The sequence below is a fragment of the Calliopsis andreniformis genome, chromosome 9 (assembly GCF_051401765.1).
Source record: "Calliopsis andreniformis isolate RMS-2024a chromosome 9, iyCalAndr_principal, whole genome shotgun sequence".
NCBI classification, from domain to species: Eukaryota; Metazoa; Arthropoda; class Insecta; order Hymenoptera; family Andrenidae; genus Calliopsis; species Calliopsis andreniformis.
The window spans coordinates 3,804,662-3,823,846 of NC_135070.1; the positions used below are offsets into that span (position 1 = coordinate 3,804,662).

General features: G+C 38.2%; 1 protein-coding gene across 1 annotated transcript in view; it reads left to right on the top strand.

Moving 5' to 3' along the window:
* The window catches only part of Kl-2 (dynein heavy chain 2, axonemal kl-2), a 74,438-nt gene that overhangs the window by 51,616 nt on the left and 3,637 nt on the right, over window positions 1-19,185 (top strand). Inside the window, exons 35-60 of the mRNA XM_076384830.1 lie at window positions 1,177-1,396; window positions 1,483-1,649; window positions 2,094-2,314; window positions 2,388-2,497; window positions 2,572-2,687; window positions 2,750-2,850; window positions 4,320-4,498; window positions 4,665-4,964; window positions 5,945-6,236; window positions 7,639-7,656; window positions 8,193-8,367; window positions 9,337-9,512; window positions 10,957-11,108; window positions 11,839-12,003; window positions 12,075-12,241; window positions 12,452-12,623; window positions 14,249-14,461; window positions 14,681-14,896; window positions 15,071-15,221; window positions 15,298-15,447; window positions 15,601-15,733; window positions 15,845-16,189; window positions 16,281-16,553; window positions 17,389-17,733; window positions 18,044-18,178; window positions 18,252-18,528. Coding sequence (XP_076240945.1) covers window positions 1,177-1,396; window positions 1,483-1,649; window positions 2,094-2,314; window positions 2,388-2,497; window positions 2,572-2,687; window positions 2,750-2,850; window positions 4,320-4,498; window positions 4,665-4,964; window positions 5,945-6,236; window positions 7,639-7,656; window positions 8,193-8,367; window positions 9,337-9,512; window positions 10,957-11,108; window positions 11,839-12,003; window positions 12,075-12,241; window positions 12,452-12,623; window positions 14,249-14,461; window positions 14,681-14,896; window positions 15,071-15,221; window positions 15,298-15,447; window positions 15,601-15,733; window positions 15,845-16,189; window positions 16,281-16,553; window positions 17,389-17,733; window positions 18,044-18,178; window positions 18,252-18,528 — 4,969 coding nt within the window. The remainder of the gene's footprint in view (window positions 1-1,176; window positions 1,397-1,482; window positions 1,650-2,093; window positions 2,315-2,387; window positions 2,498-2,571; window positions 2,688-2,749; window positions 2,851-4,319; window positions 4,499-4,664; window positions 4,965-5,944; window positions 6,237-7,638; window positions 7,657-8,192; window positions 8,368-9,336; window positions 9,513-10,956; window positions 11,109-11,838; window positions 12,004-12,074; window positions 12,242-12,451; window positions 12,624-14,248; window positions 14,462-14,680; window positions 14,897-15,070; window positions 15,222-15,297; window positions 15,448-15,600; window positions 15,734-15,844; window positions 16,190-16,280; window positions 16,554-17,388; window positions 17,734-18,043; window positions 18,179-18,251; window positions 18,529-19,185) is intronic.

Consider the following 19,185-nt stretch of genomic DNA (forward strand, 5'->3'; position numbering starts at 1 on the left):
GAAGTAGTTTTTTATAATTGTGACATCAATCCACTCGAAGCAACCGATTTCCTAGGGTCGACCTTTGGTTTCCTAAATTTGACCACTGGATTAAAATGAATACAGTAAATTGTAGATTAATAGATGTACTTTGTATATACAGGGTGTCCAAAAATGTTGGGATAAAACTTATACTACATGTTACTAAAGTCAAATAAATAAAAAAGTTCATATCAACTCATGTCTGAAAATGCTTTATTAGAAAAATATAAGCGTTCAGAGATTCACAGGCAAAATTTGTCTTACAATGGAGTTGATTTATAAAAATACGATAGAAACAGAAGATCAACTTCGGGAATGTATTCAAAATGCACTTACTATTATTTCCAATACAATTAGAGTATTCGAAAGCATTCGGCAATCACTAATCCAACGAATGAAAGCTTACATTCTTGCAGAGGGAAGAATCTTCGAACATTTCTTATAACTGCCACAATAAAACATAAATATCTTTAAAAGCTTATATCTTTTCAAGAAAGCATTTCTAAATATAAGTTTATATGAACTTTTTGCATACATTTGACCTCAGTGACACGTAGCATAAGTTTGGTCTCAATCTTTTTGGGCACCCTGTATATAGGGTGAGTCTCCCAATTGTATTACTTAAACTTTCTGGTAAACTATTTGTTTCATAAGAAAATGTTTCAAACAAAAGTTGTTTGATTTCTAAGATATAGTCTTCTTTGGTATGCTCCTCTTGATACCAAACAACTTTCGTTTGAAACATTTTTTCATGCAAGAAATAATTTAAAGAAAATTCAAATAATACAGTTGCATGACTCATCCTGTATAATTAAAAGACATGCTTTTTACTTTAAGAAAACTAGAGAGCTTACAGTCTTGTGTTACAATATTAGATTCTCACTTGTTAAAAGAGACTGCGTTTGTTTACTTAAACATCAAGTGCTACTGTATGATAGTGATTATTGCATTAACTAACTTAGTTCTGTGAGCAACACATATTGCCTGCCATAAGGAACAAATTGTTTATACATTACAAGATAAACTGGTAGTCCAACATAGGCGCTGGTCCAAATTTGGCAACCTTCCCTTACCGTACTATTTCTTCTCACATTTACTCGAACCCATTTCACCCGAATCCTAAACTACTAAACGCCTCTTGAAATCGAATCGCAGTACACCATTCTACAAAATCATAATCCCCACTGTCGACACGGTTCGATACGAGTTCATCATCGGTTCCTTGCTGAAGAACGACTTCCCAGTGCTCCTCATGGGCCCTGTGGGCACAGGGAAGACGTCGATGTTTCAATCTGTATTGAACGCCTTGGATTACGAGAAGTACAGTATTCTTACTCTGAACATGTCTGCACAGACCACCTCGAAAAATGTGCAGGTGAGATTTGATCAAAGAAAGTGCATCATTTGAAGGTTTAAGCGTGGATCAAAATCCAGAGCACTTTTGGGACATACATGTTTCAGGACACGGTCGAAAGCAGACTCGAGAAACGAACGAAGGGGATATACATCCCCACGGGTAATAAAATCTTGATCGCCTTCATGGATGACTTCAATATGCCCATGAAGGAGACTTATGGCTCGCAGCCACCGTTGGAACTGGTTCGACAGTTGATAGGATATGGATTCTGGTAACACTTGGTTATTTATGGATCGTTAATCTTATTCAGTACATCTTTCTGAAGAATTAGTGTATTTTTATTGGCAGCAAATTACAACAAGTAATCTGTATCATAGAAGGAAGTAGTTTATAAAGAAAAAAGTTCCACTAAATACACTGATTCTGAGCTTCTTAAATTCTATATTTTTGGCTGAAGTTTACAAACGAAGTCTATAGAGAACGTAGAATAGAGAGAAATCTTTCTTAACTCACAGTAGCTCTTTATTTCTGTATTTCACTAAAATTCAATGAACAAAATTTGTAAAACAGAGAAACTTTGATGAGAGTTTGGAAGTAGCTTTTTAGTTCAGAAGCGACTTCCTTTATAAAATAGGAGAGTATGAGTATCCTTCGAATATCGATTCAATTTGCTCCACGACTTTTTATTGATTAATAAAGAACTAAATTCACGAAGGTACGATCGCCGCAAGCAGATGAGAAGGTACATACAAAGGGTGCAGCTGATGGCAGCAATGGGTCCGCCTGGTGGCGGTCGAAACGTTATCACAAATCGACTTCTCACCAAGTTCAACGTTATCAACATGACGTTCCCTGCCGAGAAGCAGATCGTGAGAATATACGGAACGATGCTGAACCAGCATATCACCGAGTTTCATGCGGAAGTCAAAGGAATATGTTAGTAGAAATCGAATTCTCTCTGCAGAAATTTGAAACAAGGAACTAAATAAAATTTCTATCTTTCAATCAGCCAATGAAGTGACACAGGCCACTATTGGTCTGTACCATCACGTAATAGAGACAATGTTGCCTACTCCAGCCAAAATGCACTATTTGTTTAATTTGAGGGATATATCGAAGGTAAAGGAGAAAGTTTGAAATTTTTCTTAATGCCTTTTACTAAATTTTATTTAATAAATATGTCTGTGTAATAGATCTTCCAAGGCTTATTGCGAAGTCATGTGGATTACCAGTACTCCAGGCAAACATTCCTTCGACTTTGGATACATGAAGCTTTCCGTGTTTTCTGTGACCGACTTATTGACGAGAAGTAAGAAATTATGATATCTTATGAAAATCAAGATGGTTAAACAAATGAATTGTGTTCTTTAGGGATAGGGACAAATTTGTAGACCATCTCAACGTGCAACTTGGAAAGCACTTCGAATTAACTTTTCATAATGTCTGCCCGGAGAAAAGGTGTCCTGTGTTTGGTGAGTTTCAACACATTTGATGATAGCTTCTACCTGGTAGCTTCATCAATGATGATAGCTGATAATTTCTACCTGTGGTTGTAAGGCAAACCAACTTATGTCACATTGTCAACAAAATTGAGTTAAGACCTTAATTGAAATCTAGAATGTAGAATTTATATTTATAAAAAGAAGATGATAGCTTCTACCTGTGGTTGTAAGGCAAACCATCTTATGTCACATTGTCAACAAAATTGAGTTAAAATCTTAATTGAAATCTAGAATGTAGAATTTATATTTATAAAAAGAAGAAAGGGCATTAAATGAATTTTTTCGTCGAAAAATAAGTATTCCAGAAGACAAAGCCCATAAGACATTATCGTTAGTTGAAGACTTTAAACGCCAATATCTGGTCAACAAAAATATGTGACTTAAGTGTTTCTGCCTTAAAGCCACAGAAATCTGGATGTGAGTCGTAGAATTATGTTGCATGCACTAAAGGTTAATTTATATCTCCCTTGTTTAAGAACACGCTTCTACCAAAACTAGCAATAAATCTAACCCAAATTAATAAAATATCACTATGACCTAAGCGAGACTCAGCTTATATTTAATTAAAACCTAGTCTAGATCCATTTTGAAATTAACGAACTACTTAGCACTGTCGCAACGATGCACAATATCCTGAAACAGCTGTGAATAAAATGATTCAATATTAAATATTAACGTTTTGACGGTTTATACTGAGTGAGACTCGGGCATAGCGTCAAGTACCGATCCATTTACTCTGAATGAGACTCAGGCATAGCAAGGCGTCGATAAAAATGAAATAAAGAATAAAACGTGATTTTTTACATTTGTTACAATATGTAGAAATATTTTAAAGATTAAAAGAACACATATCTTTTTATCAAAATCTACAATTTTATTAAACTGTTAAAGGGTACTGATACCATTTATTACAAGGAAAAACATGACCCATCGAATAGCACTTTTAATATATAGATTACAGACTTCTATGTAAAAATCACTTAATTTAAATAATTTTTATGGTCAAATAAGATTCCAAAGAAGGATTTGCAAGATTTAGGAACTAATGATACCAAAAATTAAATAATTAGAAATGATCAAAATTATAATTTTTTTCATGGTCAAACAGCTATTTCAAAACATTGTATAGTAAGGTGGGTCCAACACCTAAACCTTAGCAGGATGCTGCATACAAATTCCAAAAATCCCTAGTTATAAACATTAATTTAACGTAGATCTACGCCAGCAGCAGCAAGGTACCAATTGTAAAATAACGTAAAAATGTATATCACCTGCAACCAGCTACAGATTTTAAAATACGGTAGAATTACATCGACAACAACCCATGTGTTAATTGAGATCAGTTTAGACTAAAACAGACAGCTAAGTCCAATTTGCGCAGACCTAACACGAACTCCCCTCGGCTCAACTTACATCTGACCTAAACATGATTTTCGTAGGCAATTTCATGAACGCCTGGAATATGTACGAGGACCTCACGGACATCGCTGCCGTGAGAACATACATAGAGAAGCAAATGGATGAGTACAACGCCTCAACGGGTGTGGTTCGTCTGGATCTAATTCTCTTCCGAGACGCGGTTGAGCACATTTGTAGGATTGTTCGCGTGATATCTCAGGTTGGCAGATCGTGTTTTGCGTACATCTATCTTCGGTTAGCCTAAGAACTATTTCTTCTGCCATAAATACTGTAGCACTCTATGAAATAGATCTCCAATGATATAACAACAATGGTAGCCACATCATAGACACGGAAATTAAGGAAGGGTACATATTTTTCGATAGCCCCGTGGCAACATGCTCCTGGTAGGAATCGGAGGAAGCGGGAGACAGTCGCTATCGCGGATATCCAGTTACATGTGCGAGTTAGGTCTCTTCCAAATCTCGGTTACGAAGCAATACAGACTGAACGAATTTCGCGAGGACTTGAAAGCTCTGTATATGAGAACTGGCGTGGATAATAAACCGACCACGTTCCTTTTCAACGATACCCAGGTGATCGAAGAGCAGTTCTTAGAGATCATCAATAATATATTGAGTACAGGAGAGGTGACAAATTTGTACAAGCCTGACGAAATGGAGGAGGTGAGTTCTGTTTTCAGTTACTTCTGTAGGAGAAGGAGAGAAAATCTTGGTGGAGATAAGAGACGGAGTGACAAAGGAGACTAACTGGAGAATTTCTCATCAAATTAAAGAGATTCCTTCACTTAATTGAGAATTAGAGCTACAAGCTTACTTATACTTATTTCTAAAAGACGGTTGGTATTCTTAGCATATTAAGATACTAAACGGTTGATCATATTAGTTTAGATTAAAATTTTTATGTATCTTCTACTCGGACCAAACAAGAACTTAACGATATACTGTCGTTAATATAATTAATATTCCCTTCTGACCTGTCCCACAAGTTTAACTCCTTGCAAGTCCAATTCGTGATGATCACGTATAATGTCTCCACTGAGACAGCAATGAGCAACATTTGCCGCCTCTTGTTGCTTCAGTGTAGACATGGCTTAACGCTCACACATTGACTAGCGCGAGACTGTAACGAGCTTATGCAATAACATATCATTTTTGCCATACTTACTTATAAAAAAAAACAGGTAGACATATTTGGACCGATTTCGCCAAATTTGCGAGACTGGAAAGGAGTTATTGTGCTTCCTTCATTTCAAATAGGATTCTATTCTACTAAAAATGATCAACCATAATCGCTTAAAGCTACATTTTCAATGCTCTCAATATAATCAGAAAACAGGATCCACTGTTACTTAGCATATACGCACCTGTAATCCAACCAGAAATCCCCGACACGCATTTGGCGCGAAACAAAGGCAACATGCCGATCCAATCGCATAAGAAAATTTCCAGGCACTCCGTTTCCCCGAGATTCGACTCTTGCCTGTCTCCCCAATCCGTTTCCTCTTTCTCGCATCTAATCCACTCGCATATATTGGATCGTGCCGGAAGTACTTTCCAATACGCGCCAGCGAATCCTGGAAACTAGGTTCCGTGCGCTCTTTGTATATACGTGCACGCTATATCCTCCGTTTTCTTGGAGGCAGATTAAAAAGAAACTGATGAAGGAGGCGACGAAGGCTGGACGGGTACCAACGACCGAGGCGATCTCCGCGCTGTTGATCGAGAGGGCGCGCACCAATATGCATTTGATCCTGTGCATGAGCCCGATCGGGGACGCATTCAGGAACAGATTACGCCAGTACCCAGCCCTGATCAACTGCACGACCATCGATTGGTTCCTGGAATGGCCGAGGGAAGCCCTCCTCGAAGTTGGCAACAAGTTCCTCATGAATCTCAATCTGACGCTCACTATCACCGGCGAAAATAAAGCGGTTGGTCTTCCTTGGCTTCGCCTTTCCACGGTCCCCTCTCCTTCTATATTCTCCCGGACCACCTTTTTCCGCGCGATCGATTCCATTCGATTCGATTCCACGGGATCGAGACACTCCTGCTAGCCACGAACGAGAGGAAGAGGGAATCTCTGGCCCTCTCCATTTCGTGGAATCCGATTATTTTCCTCTCGACGGGATCGCATCGCGCGGATGATACGACCCTAGCGCATCCACTTCCGGTGAACGCAATCGCCCAAGCGTTTCCGGCCACCAGCCGCTTAATATTTTCGAATTTGTCTGGTGGCTGGTGCCGAGTGGAAAGCTGGCCCGGACTGGGAAGAGGAATCAGTGTCTCCGTAGTTTCTCTATTTTCTTAGCTCGATCTCGCGATCATTTCGAATTTCTTCAGATTGAAATAGATTCAAGTTAGATGCAGTGTCTGGAGAAACTAACAGTAAGAAGTCAATTCTTTATTATTAACCCTCTGTGGGCCGAATTTTTGTTTTAAATATAGCAGTTTGCATAGCCTTTGTTTTGGTATTTCTTTATTTTAGTCTCAGCAACCGTCATGAATATTGGTATTGGTTGTCTCGAAGAAATTATAGAATTTTTCCGAAATTCTCATGAAAAAAACTAAAATTGTTTGATAAAATGTTGATAAGTTAACATGTGACCTGAAAGTTACACGGGCCCATAGAGGGTTAAAGTTAACGCAATGCTAATCTGTTTTGTAGTGTTTGTGATCTTCTACAATTGTTAGATGAATTACTTTTTCCTGTTGGAGTAATTTTTGATCAACTTAATATGTAGAATTTATAGTAGTCCTCAAGTATTCATAATGATTACTTCAATCATAGTGATATACACTTTTTTGTTTTTAATATATACAATGTAATTATATTGTAATATACTCACAACAGTATTTTATTTAATTAGTGTGACTCATACATATGACAAGGTAAGCTGATCATTCGTGAATATGACTTGATATTGCTGATTCATATATCTATTTTCGTTGATTTTTATTTTCCTTGTTTATTCTGCAATGTTACATTGTTAAATAGTATTGTGTACGTACTACATATGCCGAAGTATATTCAAACATAATGAAATACTCATATACATATTTTTTTTTTTTGAATTGTAGAAGCTTTATAATCGTTGTTATATATTATTAACATATAATAATACGTTTTATAATAAAAAAATATATTATTTTATGTTCCACTCTTGCTCACATTTCAAATAAGTGGTAATTTCAAAATAGTCATAATAATTTGATCACTTACGTACTTGAGAAAGCGTCTACATATAATACGCGTCACGCGTCAGATGTGTCAGACTCGAGGACCTATTCTACTGACTTCGCTGTGCCTGATCTGACTAATGCGCGCCGACAGTGGAAGAAGTTCTAAATCAGACACGTTTCGAGTAAATTTGTAACCTTTTTCTTACAATTATTTACTCTAAAACAAGGTCCCAAACGCAGATTCGTGATTCTTGATTTTTGTCCTATTTTAACATGTAGAATCACTCCGTCAAATTTCTGACATCTGTTGTCGACACCTGTATGTATTAACCCATTATACCCAAAACGCATGAACGTAATACTTCATTCACTACTTTTTTTAACAAATTTACATTATTGAATTTTGTTTCTTCGTGTTATTGTTATGAAAGAAGATCGCAAAGATTAGCTTAATATTTTTTTTCGTTATTATTTCTCTTTTCTGATCTAGATTTTACAATGTTTCGAAAATTGAAAAAATTGAAACACTTATGACACTAGAATACACCAGTCATAATATCATGGCGAGGTACAAATATCACACACTTTTCTTGCACATTTTTTTTATTTTGTAGACGTCTGTATAATGTCTATTAATTAATGGGTTAAGTATAATTTTTATAAGTACATGTATATCCTGAGAAAATTGTTTACAGGAACCACGACAATCAGCGACAGCAATACCTCTGCCACCTCTTCAAGAACGAATGCGAGACGGTATCGCGGGAACATTCTCTTTGATTCATGAATCAGTATCCCAGTTTTCACGTAGAATGATCGCGGAGATGAAACGATACAACTATGTGACGCCAGTAAATTTCCTCGAATTGGTAGTAGGCTATAAAGAGTAAGTCTTTATACTTGCATACAGTCTGCGTATTTTTCAAAAAATCTCTACTACAATTCATTCAATATTCGTAAAATATATTTCTTTAAGGCAAAAGAACTCTGCACAAAAATCGAAACTGTTTTTTCTTTCAGTTTTACTTTCTACTAAACATCGTGACTTTATTCAATCCATATCTAAAATCAAATATTTTTAAATCATAAAATACTATTTTATAATTCAGTTGACAAAGTAGTTTAAAATTACCATTCATTGTTATGTTAATTTAAATCACGATTTTGATACTAGTAGAAAAACCTATGGATCGTCAGCCAGTTCAGTAGAAAAAGTTTATAATATTGACCTCTCCACTATGGATCAATATTGTACATATAATATGTTGCAAGGAAAATGACAAAAATGAAACATTTTTCTTTGAAAATTTCTATTAACAGTATCCATAGCCAAAATTTCAAGATCCTCATGAAGATTTTCTGTCGCTGAAGTGCCTTTCGAGTAACTTCACTACCCATTCGACAACAATTATTTCCAGATACTTATCGCCAGCTCCACTTATCATCCACTTCGCCTCGGTCCGCATGTACCGGGTGTCCTAGGCAACTTTATCGCCAGAAATATATCCTCCACTTCCAAAACTTCAGGGGAACGTTCGCCACGAAAGTTTGGCACTCGGGAGACTCGCAGTCAGTTGAACTCGCCCGATAAAAAGAATATGATGATTTAAAAGAAGGAAAACAAGCTCGATACCACCGTAACGCTTCCATTTGCGATAAAAATATTTCCATTGCAAGGATGCGCCATGCTAAAGCATTCGTAGCAAACTTTCCCTCGGACAGTTCCTCTTTTCGAACACGGCCTGAAATCGGGGAGAATTTATCAAACGACTGAGTTAAATAAAGGACACCTTGTATAACGAGTTAACGGATACGTCGATTCGACGAGATCGTCACGTCCACCATCGTCTTTCAGAATGTTGGCGGAGAAAAGGCAGGATTTGGCGGAGCAGGCGAACAAACTTCGCAACGGTCTCTCCAAGATCGACGACACCCGGGTTAAAGTCAACGAAATGGCCGCGGAACTGGAAGTCACGCAGGAGCAGGTTCATAAATCTACCAGGGAATGCGAAGAGTTTCTGGTAACGATAGGTGCGCGTCACCTCTGACGCTGATGTATTATCATTAGTTACAATTGGATCGATGCGCCCAAGTTTCTGCTCATGTTGAACGGAGTCTCATCTCCTGAGGATTTTACGATTTGCAATATCGGAATGGTGACAGAAAATCTCTAAAGCGATTGTTTTCGGGAAACATTAAAGGGAAATTGAAGCATTCGAGGCAATAAGGACGTGAGCCGCATTTTAACAAAAATCAGGATGTCTACAGAGAAACAGTATTGTCTCGATGCAAGTTCATCAGTTGCAATCAGTTACATGTACAAGGAATGTAAGAACTTTATTTCTATGATAAGTTTAGTACACCTTGGCAGTTTGAATTTGTCTTTTCGAAGTCGAGGACAAGGTAAATTGAAAGAATAGTTCCATGAAAATTTGTGTCTATCGAGCTTGACTCAACATGACTTAAAATGATTGTACACCATCTAACAAAAACTATTAAAAAATAATGAGAATTAATGATACTTTGCTGAAAAATACTGGTTCAATTAAAATATTTACATTATTTTAAGTCAACAACATCCTGAGCCATACATCATTCCACGTGGTAAATAAATAAGAAGCTGATGTTGGAGAGAAACTATATAAAACTAAATATAGTCTTTGACTATATTATAACATAGCATGAATTTAATCAATTTTAGCCTGATTGCAAGTTAGACATACATTATATACATTATCTTTGAAGCTGATTTACTCACTATAAGCTTAAGTCCTTGTTTCCCCAAACGCTTCAATTGTAGTACAACAGAGTCTCTCATACTCGAATTAATAGGGATACGAAAGTGTTCGGAAAAGAGAGTGTTCAGAGAATAGGACAATAACTTTTCTAAAATTAAATTTCATTTATTCAAATAGGTAAAAATTAGCAAAACTGACAATTTTTTTTATTCTTAAGGATTTCATATCTTGTTGATTCCTGCTATATAGATCTTTCAGCATAAATGATTCTATTCCATTTTTTCAAGTTTCAAACAATCAAAACTCTTCTTCAAATACTTCAAATGCTTCTACGTAAATAAACACATTTTCATCATTTCTGTTTGCTGCTTTAGCTTGTGTAAAATTTATATGCAGAATATCTATGTCACTATTATCACCTCTATCATAGGAAAGTATACATTTCTTATTTATTTTATTGAAGTTAGAACAAAATGTTACAAAAAGGAATGAATAGCTCAAAAAGAACTATATTTTCTTGGCCATTTTTTTATCGCATACTTGATCATATATGGGAGGTTCGAATATAGAAAGATATAATCTATGAGGTTATGCACAACGATTTGACCAAAATTAATTTGCATTCGAAAGATAATAAGAAATTTTATTAAAATAAGTATTTTCAACTGCTACGATTATTTCTTTTGCATAGTTTGTTTCTCCAAAGTAATAAGGAGAAGCTGTGTGAAATTTTACAGTGAATCAAAGGCGTGACGCCGACGATGCGCAGAAATCCGTGGTCGCGAAGTCAGTTCGAATCGTCGAGGAACAAAAGGAGTGCAAGAAGCTCGAGGAACTCGCCCGCGCCGACCTCGAAACTGTCGAGCCAGCTTTAAACGAGGCCATGAAGGTACCACCCCTGATATTAATTCTTACCATTATAACACTGTTCCGGTTCGTTTGGTTTTAATGATTAAGCACGTTGAACTATTTTGCTTCGTGGTATCCAATCCAAATGGAAGGTGAAATGGGAATTCGCAAATCCTGTGCAACTTCTTTCAGTTTCTATTTTATGCTCGGAGATATGGAAAACTTCGCGGCGAAACTCGAGCAGCTAGTTCTGTAAGTAAAAATGAGGGAAAAATGTGGTAGGAATTTTGTTAAAATTTATGAACACTGACGAGTTTCTTGGCAGCTTTATTAAATTTTGAAATATTTTTAATATATGATATTACAACTTGGCTCCAACCAACTTTCATTATTTCCAACATTCAATGATATCAGTCACCACATTTTAGTCTCAATTTTTAAAAACTCCGAAGAAGAAAACAAGTTGCTTCTTCTTTAACTCACTGTCAGTGGAACTTCTCTTACCAGCTACGAAACGTCTCTTAAAGCAAAACTGATAGAAACAGTAAGTTCAGGAGCTGCTAAAGAAAATAACTTCCTCCTTATTACTCCTCCAAGAATTCCCTGCCATTTTTCAACAGTTCAAGTAATACCTCCAAAGCGTCTCGGCTGATACACGATACTATTACTTCCACAAGGAACACCTGCGAGCACCTCTTCCATTTCAGACTCATACATACGTACAATCCAATTCATTCGTTCAACGAGCATCCGTATATTACTCTGCCCAGGCCTTGGACGCGCTCAGCAAGAAGGACATTTCCGAAATAAGATCGTTCACGCGGCCGCCGCCGAAAGTCGAGATGGTGATGGAGGCGGTGATGATCCTGAAGAACTCGGAGCCGAGCTGGGCGGAGTCGAAGCGTCAGCTCGCCGACGTGAACTTTCTCAATACGGTACGAAATACTATCCAGCTTCATTCCTCGGTGAATCGTGGTGTCTCTGTACGCGCGACGCTCGATTTCAGCTGCGGGACTTCGATAAAGACCACATATCCGACAGGACGCTTAGAGCCATTTCCAGGTACACATCCAATCCCGAGTTCGAACCAGAGAAAGTGGGTATGGTGTCGATCGCCGCCAAGTCGCTTTGCATATGGGTCATAGCGATGGAGAAATATGGGAAGCTTTACAGGTAACCTGCGATAAATATTCCAAGGAGTCTCTTCTTCGAATAGGAGAGGGAGGAAGCATTGTTGTTAGGGCATTTCGCTGAATACATTCTACCGATCACGTGGCATTCGGTGATCTGCGAAATCAAACGGATTCCTCCCTAGTTTCGGTTGAAGAGGTATCGCGAGGAACCTTCGACTCAGGCGGCGCCTCACACGCTATTGAATTGCAGGATCGTGGCGCCGAAGAGGGAAAAGCTGCATGCTGCCTTGACGTCCCTCCACGAAAAGGAAGAGGCGTTGGCGGAGGCGGAGCAGCAGTTGCAAAAATTGCAAGAGAAGTTGGAAAAGCTGCAGCAGATGTACGACGCGAAGATGAAGGAGAAAGAGGAGTTAATTAAACTGGCAAGTATGCCGGGGCGATTTTAGGTCGAAAGGCGAGGAGGACACGGCGCTAGTTAGCTACAAGTCGGATTTGCATAAAACGCCGTTCCAGCCACTGCGAAAACTTTCGTTTGCACAGTGTTTATAGGCGAGAATATCGTCCTCAGTGAAATCGTGTACCGGTATTTACACGAGATGTATTTGGGGCGAATTTTCGGACTTCTCTCTTGTAGGGAGGTTTGACAGGATGCAGCAGCACCACTTGTGTTATTTGCGTCACATATTTACTCGAAACACGACTACTGGTACTTTTCACGTTTCTGAGAATTTTGTTTAATTTACGTCCACATGAGTGAGCTAGTGTGCTTACAATATGCTGAGAGATGGAAGTCTGAAACGTAGTGGACATAGATGGAGACCTACTAGTGGAGGAGTAGTAAACCTGCTCCTTTAAGAAAATTCATATCGATCTTTGAAAGTTTCTTAAAAATTAGATGAAATAACATTAATGCAACTTTTTAAATTATGATTTGCAGTTATAAAAATAATCAAGGTATAAAATTAAGCCATTACATAAGTCCCATTAGTGCACGTAGTGAAAAACATGTAGATAACGAGATACAAGCTAATATGTGAAAGTTAAGGTATAAAACAGTAACATAGTTGAACACAACATTGAAAACCGAGTTTTTAAATAAAACAGTGTTAGTTGCAAAGAAAAAATCAAGAGTACATTAAAATAACTTACCTACACCTTTTTTTATATTGTTAAAATTCATATACTGAATAAGAATGCTTCTGATATTAAAACGATTTTTCTTTTCTTTTCTGATATTAAAACATGTATTTTTCAAAGCCGATGTAAACGGAAATACAAGCACTGGAAACGCGTGATGGCAACAACATTCCATCTTTTTATACCTGATATCTAAAAAAACAATCGGTGTAAAAGATTTCCAACAATTGTATTCCAGTTTGTACCAGTCTAACATTATAAGAAAAAGTAATTGTAATCGTAATGTTGATATGAAAATAAGTTTCCTAATGAAGAATGCTCCAAGGGAATATTTTTGTCAAATTCCTTATGGACTTTCTTGACAAACAGAAGGCTTAAATAAAAACCTCAGTGTATCTGATCAGACACAAAAGCAGTTAACACTCTAGAGTCAGAATTAGTTCTTCCAAAATTGTTTACTCCTTTCACAATAAAAATTAACTATTTATTATTTATATTAATTACCCTAATAACTATTTTTACCATCATGGTTTAAGTTATCTTAAATGAACTTTTCATATAATTACTTTACTTACTTGAAAATATCTACTCTTGTTTAAAAAATAGGTTAAACAACTTCCTTCTAAACATCTTCCCATGTGACCGTGCACTAATCCTTAACAAAAAAGAAACAGAAATCAATTTAGAATATATTACCCCATAACGTTCAACACACAAAATATCCTAAAATCTCGGTTCTTCAAGCTATCAGCAATATCAGTTAAAAGTTGAAGGTCCCTTCGCAAGCTCGGCTAACGTAGAACCTGACGCGACTAACATAAGACTATCCTATTTCGAAAACAGGCGCAAAGACCAACTAAATTTCGACAATGCTGACTCGATTCTACTCGCAATTCCCGCATGTTTTCAGGCGGAACTATTGAAGCTGAAACTGGAACGAGCAGGCCTGTTAGTCGATGGTCTCTCTGGTGAACGGATTCGATGGGAGAACACGGTCGAATCTCTGGCCACGTTCTTCGACTGGCTGCCAGGGGATTGCCTAATATCCACCGCCTTTGTGTCCTACTTGGGTCCATTCGTATCCAATTACAGAGAGGAACTGATAAGCATCTGGATGAAAGAGGTGAGCCTAACAATCCCATCGTTTCGTTCAACTAATAATCGTAATTCGTGAATATCGTTCCTTCACGGGATATCGGGTATCAATTAATGAGAAGATAACGTCCGCTACTACCTGGTCAGAGCGAGCAAAACCATTCACGTCCGTTCGGTGCTTGGATATTCCTTCCTTCTCGATCCTCTTTTTTCTAATTTCTGACTTTTTCAACGCGAACTCTCGAAGGTAGTGGATAAAGAGATCCCTGTGACACCGAATCTGGACGTGAAAGAATTTCTGGTGGATCCAGCGATAATCAGAGACTGGAACATCCAAGGTTTGCCCTCGGACGACTTCAGCACCGAAAACGGTATCATCGTGACGAGAGGGACTAGATGGCCGCTGGTAATCGATCCTCAGTGTCAGGCGGTGAAGTGGATCAAAAACATGGAGGCGAATAATGTAGGTATCCTAAATTATAGGATTTGAAGGGAACAATGTGGAATTCGATAGGAAAGCTTGGTCGATGTTTCAAACTCGAGATTAGTCGAAAGAGAAAAAAGAACAATTACAGGAACGTAATTATAGTTCAGTAAGATTGAAGGACTTTTCTCTACATAACCATCGCGGTTTCAGTCGTTGAAGGTAATTGATTTTGGGCAAGTGAACTTCGTGAGAGTCCTGGAACAAGCTCTCCAATTTGGAAATCCAGTTTTGTTGGAAAACATTAGTGAAGTGCTTGATCCTACGCTAAATCCAATTCTAGAGAGGGCTTTCGTAAAAATAGGTATCTGTGTTTTTATTTAAGAAATGATAACAATGAGTTATCCATACTCTTATGGTATATCTGCCCAAACGTTTAGGCAATCAGGTAATGATCAAGTTCAATGAGAAAATGATTAGCTACAACAACAAGTTCCGGCTGTTCATAACGACGAAACTGGCGAACCCCCATTACGCCCCAGAGATCTCCACTAAAACGACATTATGCAACTTCGCCATTAAGGAACAAGGTACCTAATTATCTTATCGTACGTTTACTGGGAAAGACTGGAAGTCAAAGGGAGAGGGGTGAATGCTATGGAGGGAAAAGAGATGCTGGAAAAGATTGGGTAACAAAGAAGTAAAAGAATGAGAGACCTGAAGCTTTATTATCCTGTGCGCAGGACTAGAATCTCAGCTCTTGGGTATCGTGGTCAGAAAGGAGAAATTGCAACTCGAGGAACAGAAGGACAATCTGGTCCTCACGATCTCCGCCAATAAACGAACTCTCAAAGAACTGGAAGACAAGATACTCCAGTAAGATGACTGATTTCGCTGTTACCGAGAATACATAGATTCTTCGATAAAGCCTACAATAGTGATAGAGACCGCGCTAGAAAATTAAAAGAACGATGATATTTCCCACAGTTTGCTCAACGTAGCCGGTGATAGTCTTCTAGACGATCTCGATTTATTGAGTGCGTTGCAGTCGTCGAAAGCGACCGCCATCTCGATCGAGGAGTCGTTAGTGGTGTCTGAGAAGACGGAGAAGGAGATAGATCTCGCAAGAGAAGAATACAGACCGTGCGCTCAGCGCGCCTCGATCCTCTTTTTCGTCCTGAACGACATGAGTCTCATCGATCCAATGTACCAATTCTCCCTGGATGCGTACATCACCTTGTTTATGTTGTCGATCGACAAAAGTCCGAAAAGTTTGAAACTCTTCGAGAGAATCGAGAGCTTGAACGAGTACCACACTTACGCTTTATACAAGTACGGTTTCTCTGTATGGAGGTTTGGTTCGAGTAGTACGACAAAATACGAGCCAGACTCGGCAAGTTATCGAGATGGTTTTTTGGCACAGGAACACTTGTCGAGGCCTTTTCGAGAAACACAAACTACTTTTCTCCTTCCACATGTGCATCAAGATATTAGACGCCCAAGGTAAGGTCATGCCTCTGGAGTACGCTTTTCTCCTTCGCGGTGGAATCGTTTTGGACAGAGAAAGTCAACCAGACAAGCCGGTAGCGTGGTTGCCAGACGAGACCTGGGATAATATCACGGAATTGGACAAGTTACCTGGATTTCATGGCATCATTTCCTCCTTCGAGCAGTTTCCACGGGATTGGTTTAACTGGTATAGTAGCAGTACCTTGAGATATCAATATGTAGATCTTCCCACTTGATTTGAGTTAAACTCCGGAAGAACTGAAGTCAATTTTTTGACAACTATGAAGATCTGTTGTTTCCTCAATTGCGGTACTCAAGTACCATCATATTTAATATCACAATAACTTGATATTGAATTTGTGTAATTGAGGTATGCTTTAATACTATAGGAACTAAACATTCCAATGTATTAATGAGTACATCAGTATCTTAACTTTTGGAGATGTGAATATCTAAAATCTTAATTATCAACTATCTCACAACCAGTGCCTTAATATCTCACACCTTACTGTTCAAATATTCCAACACTTTACTATTTAAAATTACTCAGTATGCAAATTTTTCAATACGCTTGTACTCTATACTCTGAAATGCCAAACCTCAGTATTTCAATAATAAGCAAACATTTTATATTCCCACAATTAACATTCAAAAACAATCAATATTCAATATCTTAATACGCAAATACTCCAATGCCCCGGTAGCTAACACTTCAAAACGTTAAATTTTGACAATATCTCAATATTTAAATACCGTAACACTCCCATATTCAATATTCAAAAATAGCAAAACCTCATTATTTTAATACTCAAATATTTCAACACACTTCTACCCAGCATTCTAAAACGCCAAACATCAATGTCTTGGTACCAAAGGTAGATGCGTAGTATTTTTCGACCTAATAGTTCAAAACATCAAATTGCAATACTCTAATACTTTAGCACCTCAGAGCTCAATTAAATCAATATCTCATCATACCAAATTCTTTTCTCCTCATAATGTCCTTCCACAACGACGATCAGGTACATCAACACGGAACCAGAAAGCGTACCGTTGGTAGCCGAATGGGACACGAACTGCACTGTATTCCAAAAAATGTTGGTGATACGCAGCTGCCGTCCTGATAGGATCTCCTTCTGCATCGCGAATTACATCGTGCTGAATCTCGGTCCGAGGTTCGTGGAGCCGCCGGTACTCGACCTGAAAGCGGTCCTCGACGATTCCGTCGCTCAGACCCCACTCATATTTGTTCTCTCGCCTGGCGTGGATCCTACAAATACTTTGATGCAGTTAGTCGACAGCCAGGAAATGACTAGTCACTTCATGACGCTTTCTCTGGGTCAAGGGCAATCACCCATCGCCACCAGGTCCGTTGCATTTGCTTCTTAACACTTTGACTGCCACACCGAAATTACATGTTTCGCTCAGGACGCCATGAGAGTATTTATATTGGTGGTCACAGGTGACCATTGTGACGCCTTGGTTACGATTGATAACGACAAATTAAAACAAGTCTTTGTTACGATTAAGTACTTCGGTCACCAATGACCACCGTGGCGTCACAGGAGAAACCGTGGCCGGTCATATATGACCAACGTGGCAGTCAAAGTGTTAATCCACTGCCTTGGGAGCGATTCGATGTCATTATACGACGACCCATCTTCTATACTCTCGCAGAATGATAGAAGTCGGCGCAAAAGAAGGAGCATGGGTGTTCCTCGCCAATTGCCACTTATCGCTAAGCTGGATGCCGAAATTGGACAAAATTGTGGAGACCCTTGGATCGAGTAAAACCATCCACCCTCAATTCAGGTGACGTGGGGTACAGTCGAACGTCAATGTCGGCTGAGCCAGGTTCATAATTAAAGGGTACGACTAATTGCAGATTGTGGCTCAGCTCGAGTCCGACTCCCCAATTCCCTATATCGATCCTTCAGGCTGGGATAAAGATGACCACAGAACCGCCGAAGGGTCTGAAGGCAAACATGAAGCGTCTTTACGGCTTGATAACCGAGAACCAATTCGAGCTGTGCCAAGAGAAGGCCAAGTACAAGAAGCTTCTATTCGCCCTGGTATTCTTCCATGCCATTCTCCTAGAGCGCAAGAAGTTTCAGCAATTGGGCTGGAACGTTATCTACAGCTTCAACGACTCTGACTTTGTGGTAATTTTCGGGGGAACTAGAGCGATTGGGCGGAAAAGCTAGTGGAAATGAAAACTGATATTCGAAAATCTAATTTTCTATTATACTCGGAGGTCTTAATCACATTTCTAAGCATATACAGAATGTAACAAATATACGTTTCAGTAGCTCAAGAGTACCCTAATTTAATTACAAATTGTCTTATCACATAATGTTTGATCTTCCTTCGTTTTACAATAATAATGCTTTAAAATCTACATGCATGTACAGTGAACTAACAGTAAGAAGATTTTTTAATTTTACAAATACATTGGATAGGAGCAATAGAAGAAAAAAGTCTTATTAGATGTTGTTATATCTCTGACGGTTTAAATTTGTATAAATTTTTAAAAATTGAAAATGTTTATGGAAAGCAACACATGCAAATGATGTGTAGACTAAAAGACTATTGGCAGCCAGCTGTTTACGATCATCCAGTAACCTAGAAAGCAGGGACCGTTTATAGTATAAATCCCATTGAAGAACTAGTGTATTAAACACAAGGCACATTGTGTCTTAATAATTATTAAGGGCTTTCTAAAGCAAACACATTCTGAAGCAATCGAAAAATCTAGATCAACCGACTCTTTCAATATGATTGTCTCACCGATTTGGGCAACAACTCTTTGTGTAAAAACG